This window comes from Neolamprologus multifasciatus, chromosome 5 (genome assembly GCF_963576455.1).
Source record: "Neolamprologus multifasciatus chromosome 5, fNeoMul1.2, whole genome shotgun sequence".
NCBI classification, from domain to species: Eukaryota; Metazoa; Chordata; class Actinopteri; order Cichliformes; family Cichlidae; genus Neolamprologus; species Neolamprologus multifasciatus.
In genome coordinates this window covers 14,566,800-14,572,141 of record NC_140443.1, presented here as the reverse complement: position 1 = coordinate 14,572,141, position 5,342 = coordinate 14,566,800, and the positions used below count along the sequence as shown (strand labels likewise).

At 41.9% G+C, this 5,342-nt stretch overlaps 1 protein-coding gene across 5 annotated transcripts in view; it reads left to right on the top strand.

Moving 5' to 3' along the window:
• The window catches only part of flnba (filamin B a), a 64,318-nt gene that overhangs the window by 25,842 nt on the left and 33,134 nt on the right, over positions 1-5,342 (top strand). For all 5 annotated transcript variants that reach the window (XM_085160536.1, XM_085160534.1, XM_085160533.1 and 2 more), the window contains exons 2-5: positions 1,631-1,740; positions 1,851-1,986; positions 2,393-2,490; positions 4,760-4,907. In XM_085160536.1, coding sequence (XP_085016662.1) covers positions 1,631-1,740; positions 1,851-1,986; positions 2,393-2,490; positions 4,760-4,907 — 492 coding nt within the window. The remainder of the gene's footprint in view (positions 1-1,630; positions 1,741-1,850; positions 1,987-2,392; positions 2,491-4,759; positions 4,908-5,342) is intronic.

Below are 5,342 nucleotides of genomic sequence, written 5' to 3'. Positions count from 1 at the left end.
GAGGGCTAAAGGACACAAAAGGGAGATAATAATTAAAAAAAATATAGAAAGCAGGATGTCGCAACACACACAGTCAAATGTTGTCACTGGGCGAGGCGGCAGCTCTGCAAAGCTCCACCTAAACCTGAGCTGTCACAACATGTTGGGACCACAGCTGTCCTGCTGGCGGTGGAGCGGAGCTGAAGCTTCTCGGGGTGGATCACAGGATTTCCCACACTCTGTGGTGGCGTGTTTAGCAGATATAAGCTGTGTCGCGACTGTGTCAACAGCTCGCATTAAAACGGCAACACAGGCCATTTATAAGGCGTGGATAAAATGAAACGAGTCGTTTCGCAGAGGTAGACTGCGGCCTCGTGCAGCTCTGCTTCAAAAGAGCCCGATATCAGAAGATGTTTTAATGGGATTATAAGCATTTACTCATTAGAACAAGTTTTTCTGATTATCTCTGCTAGTGGCTTTGTAGGAGTCAAAATGATCTTTATCAATATCGGTTCATCTTCAGTCTGAAACAAAATGGGTTTTTTTTCTCCTCTCCATCTAAGCCAACATCACCTCTCAAGCAGAAGAGTTGAACAGCAGCTGGATTAGATGAGCATATTAGGAATGGGGGCTCTCAGTGACATCACACAGATCCAGTACTCAAAGATCAAGTCTGAAACGGTTTCTAGAGCAGTCTAAGCCTGAGCTTTACCTTAATATGGCTTTCTTTGAGAGGCTGGAAAGTATGATGGGCAAAAGGTTTGACCTCAAACTATTATACACTCTTTGAAGATGTTTAGTCCAATACTTAAAATATTAATTACATTTGCTTTAACTATAAATGTATACACCATTATAAACATGTCTTCTCCAACATGTTCCTTTTACTTAAATATAACCTTCATTTAAATATCACACGCTTGCTTTAACAACTTGCTGCTGTTATGAGAGACTGTGGATAAAATGATTTTTATCTGCTGTGGTCTGAACTCTGTGTGCAGCAGCTGAAGATAAACTCATGTTGCTGTGTGTGTGGTACCAGCTGGTACAGTAAGGTCTGATTGATGTGAAATGTTACCCAGCAGCGCTCTGTTCAGACTGTGAGGTGAAAAGGTTTACAGCCACAGAAAGTCAGGAGCAGGTTTGTCGCTGGCTTGCATTTCAGATCTGCAGCTAAGCTCAGTGTTGCACAGTTCTGTGAAATAAATTCTGCAGCATGCCGCGTGAAATATCCAGTCCTGTGTGGCAGCAGAAGAAAGTGGGACACGTTGTAAATATGAATGTTGGTCGTTGGAGGTTAATGACAGTAGGATCTGGATCTGGACCCAGATCAGTGTGTGATATTTGTGTGAAGATGGGGTTAAATGTGTCCCGGCTTACGATGTTAAATTATCCCTACAGAAATTCCTGGATCATGATTTGTTTCCTCTCCAGTTAACTTTAAGTCCATCCAAGTCTCACTGTGGTAACTTGTTCTTGTAATTGCATCCATAACTTTGGCACAGTTTGTTAGACGGATTACAATCACAAAACCTCACTAAAGGGGGAAAAATGAGCCAATAAACATTTAATTAAAGGACAAACGGAGGGATGTGACGGACGGGCAAATAACTGATCTGAATCTGACCGGAGGTCTGCCTGTTTCTTTCAGACTCTAAAGCCATTGTAGATGGGAACCTGAAACTGATCCTGGGTCTGGTCTGGACTCTGATCCTACACTACTCCATCTCCATGCCAGTCTGGGAAGGCGAGGATGCAGAGGTAATGTCCAGCTTGTGGTTTGGTTTTTAAAAATCACTTGTTTTTGTGGCTGTAAATGGAAAGTTATCATCTTCAGGAGCTTGCTAACTGCAATGTGCTTTTGTATTCAGGCAGAGTCAAAGACACCCAAGCAGCGTCTGCTGGGCTGGATCCAACACAAAGTCCCCGATCTGCCAATCACCAACTTCAGCCAGGACTGGAGGGACGGCAAAGTACTGGGAGCACTGGTGGACAGCTGTGCACCAGGTACACCTTGTTGTTCCAGGCTGTGCAGGACTTCATTAGCAAAAATTAATTACACTGTATCGTCAGATGGCATTTTTGGGTGAAGCTGGAACTATTTGGCCCGATGACAACATGCAGTAAGCCTGTAAGAGTGTCTTTCTCACAGCATGGATGTGTTACCTTTGGAGTTTAACCACACTGGTATTTTTAATTACCCTGTGTGTGAAATCGAAGTGAAATCCAGGCTCCATGTTTGTATGAATGAGATTCCTAAAAACTGAAAACATCAGAATTATAAACACTGTCTTTTAGATTACTTTTTAAACAAAGAACAATGTTGAGTTTTCTTATTGTGTACAACATGTAAGTGTTGCTAATACAAGCCCAACTCTATGTAAACTACTTGTTTTATTTCTGTTGTTTGCAGGCCTGTGTCCAGACTGGGAGACCTGGGATCCAGTCAGACCAGTGGAGAATGCCACCGAAGCCATGCAGCTGGCTGATGACTGGCTGGGCATCCCGCAGGTTGGTTTCCCTCCATTGTTTGCCGTCACTGCTCTGACCTTTAAATTAACCTTTAAAGCATTTTCAGTGACATTAAAAATTCAGGTGACGTCATTTAGTGCTAGAATTTTTGTCTCCACCTCAGACACTCACTGTTACACTTTTTTTTCCTCTAGCTTTAGTTGGCTTTTCAAGTCAAACACTTTGCTTGCTTTAGCAACCAAGTGTGAGGAATGCAAGAGAGGCTTTTAGTGTAAACAAGCAGATCACAATGGATGCAGTTCTTACAACGCCATTCAATTTGTGTCACGCAGCCCAATTAAGGCAGAATCTGCTCTTCTGTGAGCTGCTGCCAGAGGTCAGAGGTCAGGAACATGATCAGATTATTATTTTCCTGATTTTTACTGCAACACAGGAAGCTTTTTCATTTTCAACACAAGCTTGGCTGAGGTTGAGGCAATGCAAGCCTAGAGTTTAACAGCTGTAACGTTTCTGTAATGAAGAAACTTCACAAGAAGTGATTAGGAAAGTGTCTTCATCTTTTTGGAAGTGGGTACTTGGTGTTTTAGATGTTTGTTTGAGAATAACAAAATACTTTTCTCTCTGCAGCCTCATTTTTAATCTTAAGGAAAGAAAATGGTTGATGCTTGATTTGTGTTTTTCCTGTTTCACCTCCAGTCACCTGACACTCAAACAGAAGTCTTTAGAGAGTAAACGAAAACACAAAGAAGCACGGCGTCGGAGTTCATTCACATCCACATTTCCACCTGAAGTCATCACTAATGCTTCTGTGTCTGAAGCGACTGAGCCAGAATATCAGACCAAAGTAGTCTGTTTGCATTTCGATATAGATGAAGTAGTTGCATATTTAATGTGAGCAAACACCATTACACCAGCGTTTCAAATTGTGATGTAAGGGGTGTAAAAGTAACCCCTGTGAACCAAAAGTTCAGGCTTCATACTTTAAACATTGGGACATTTTCCCCATAAACACTCAGCAGTTTTAGTGAGGAGTCAAGTTCATGGAAAATCTCAACTCTGAGTTTTCCTTAATCTGTTTTAAAGCTACTAGAATAGCTTTGCATCATTCAGTCCAAAATAATATTGTTGGTGCTCTTCTCCTGATTGGCTGCAGGTGTCTGCCTCTTCCTCATACAGATCCAAGAGTAGAAAAAAAACAGCATGAAACTTGAGGTTTTGACAGAGGTTACTTCTACACACTGACATCATTACTTGAAACATTGCCCATGTTTAATTTATGCATCCACCATTGGCTGTGTGTGTTTATTCAGCATAGACTGTGTGTACATCCTGTTTACACACACACGATCCAAACAATGAGCTCCATTTTCCAGGTTAGTGACTTTTGGTTCCAATGAAAGGAAATATTAATGCTTCATTATATTTTTAACAGCATGCATCAAACCTTGGTGCAGTATAGCCCCCCCCCCCCCCCTTCCTGTTTCCACATGTCAATGCCCTCATGAACAAGGCCTGGCGCAGAAGGAAATGGCTTTCCCAGTTTGGTGTGAATGAACTTGACTCATCTGTATAGATGCCTGAAATGAAGCCAGCTCAATAAATTTGGGTTAAAAAAAGTGACATCTCCTCATGCAGCGCCAGCATCGGATCTCATTACTGCTCTGGTGCATAAATGGTTTGTAATTGGAAGGAAATGTGAAACCAACAACAGATTATCGCCTTGTCAAAATCTCGTTCGACTATCACATGTTCGTCTATTAGCTTTTTCCCCTTGTATCTAGTTTGACTGCCTGTGTGGTTGTTGCGCAGTTTCAGATTCTGACTGATTACTTGGTAAAAGATTGTATCCTGAAGCTACCATATCATGTAGAGATGACTGCAGATTAACGTGGAAATGGCAATCTGTCAGAGTTATGTGTATCAGTTTATCTTGCGATAGGAAATATCAAAAAATGTAATTCATTTTGTTTATTTCAGTTAAATTGCCATAATTATGAAGATGGTGCAGAGTTTCTCAGCTTTTAATGCCAGTCTTGTGTCTGAGCAGGAAAAAAACAAACAAATCCTGTTAGTCATCATCAGATAAGCACATGTGAATGACATCCTCGAGAACTAAACAGAACAGGAGATGTTAATGTGAGATGTGTGGTGGTAGAAATAAACACACACTCTCAGACTCTGCTTTCCTGTTTACAAAACCAGAGGGCTCAGGGAAAGCTGCCTTCACACTGAGAGCCAAGTTCTGACTTCTAGGGACAGTCGGGTTTATTTATTTTGGATCAGCTGTAAACGGTTTGTGCGATTGCAGGTGATCGCTCCAGAGGAAATCATCGACCCCAGTGCGGATGAACAGTCGGTGATGACCTACCTGTCCCAGTTCCCCAAAGCCAAACTGAAGCCCGGAGCTCCACTCAAACCCAAACTCAACCCCAAGAAGGCCCGCGCATACGGACCGGGTACGCGCACAAACTTGCAACACAAAATAAAGATTTTAACACTTCTGAAAACACTCGAGTTCATCTGGTTACCGATTCAGTAATTTGTTTTTCTCACTGTTTGAGCACTTGACACGCTGCGAGGAAACAAGCAGCTATAATCTAAACAATGGGCTGCACTCACATCTGATCCACACAAACACAAGGTGGTGAGGTCAACATTTGTTCTTTAACTTGGACTGTAAGTGAGGAGGAAATACCAGGAAATTAATAACAAGGCAACACAGACACCAACACACCCACAGCAGCTACAGACTGACGGCTTGTGCTAGAAAAACAAAAGGACAAAAGATTTAAATATTTATGAAATAATAAAATGAATAATTATGTCAGGAGCAGTCTGTGTGTGCTGCAGCAGCTGCTCCCTCACAGGATTCTTGTCTAGAATTTGAAAAT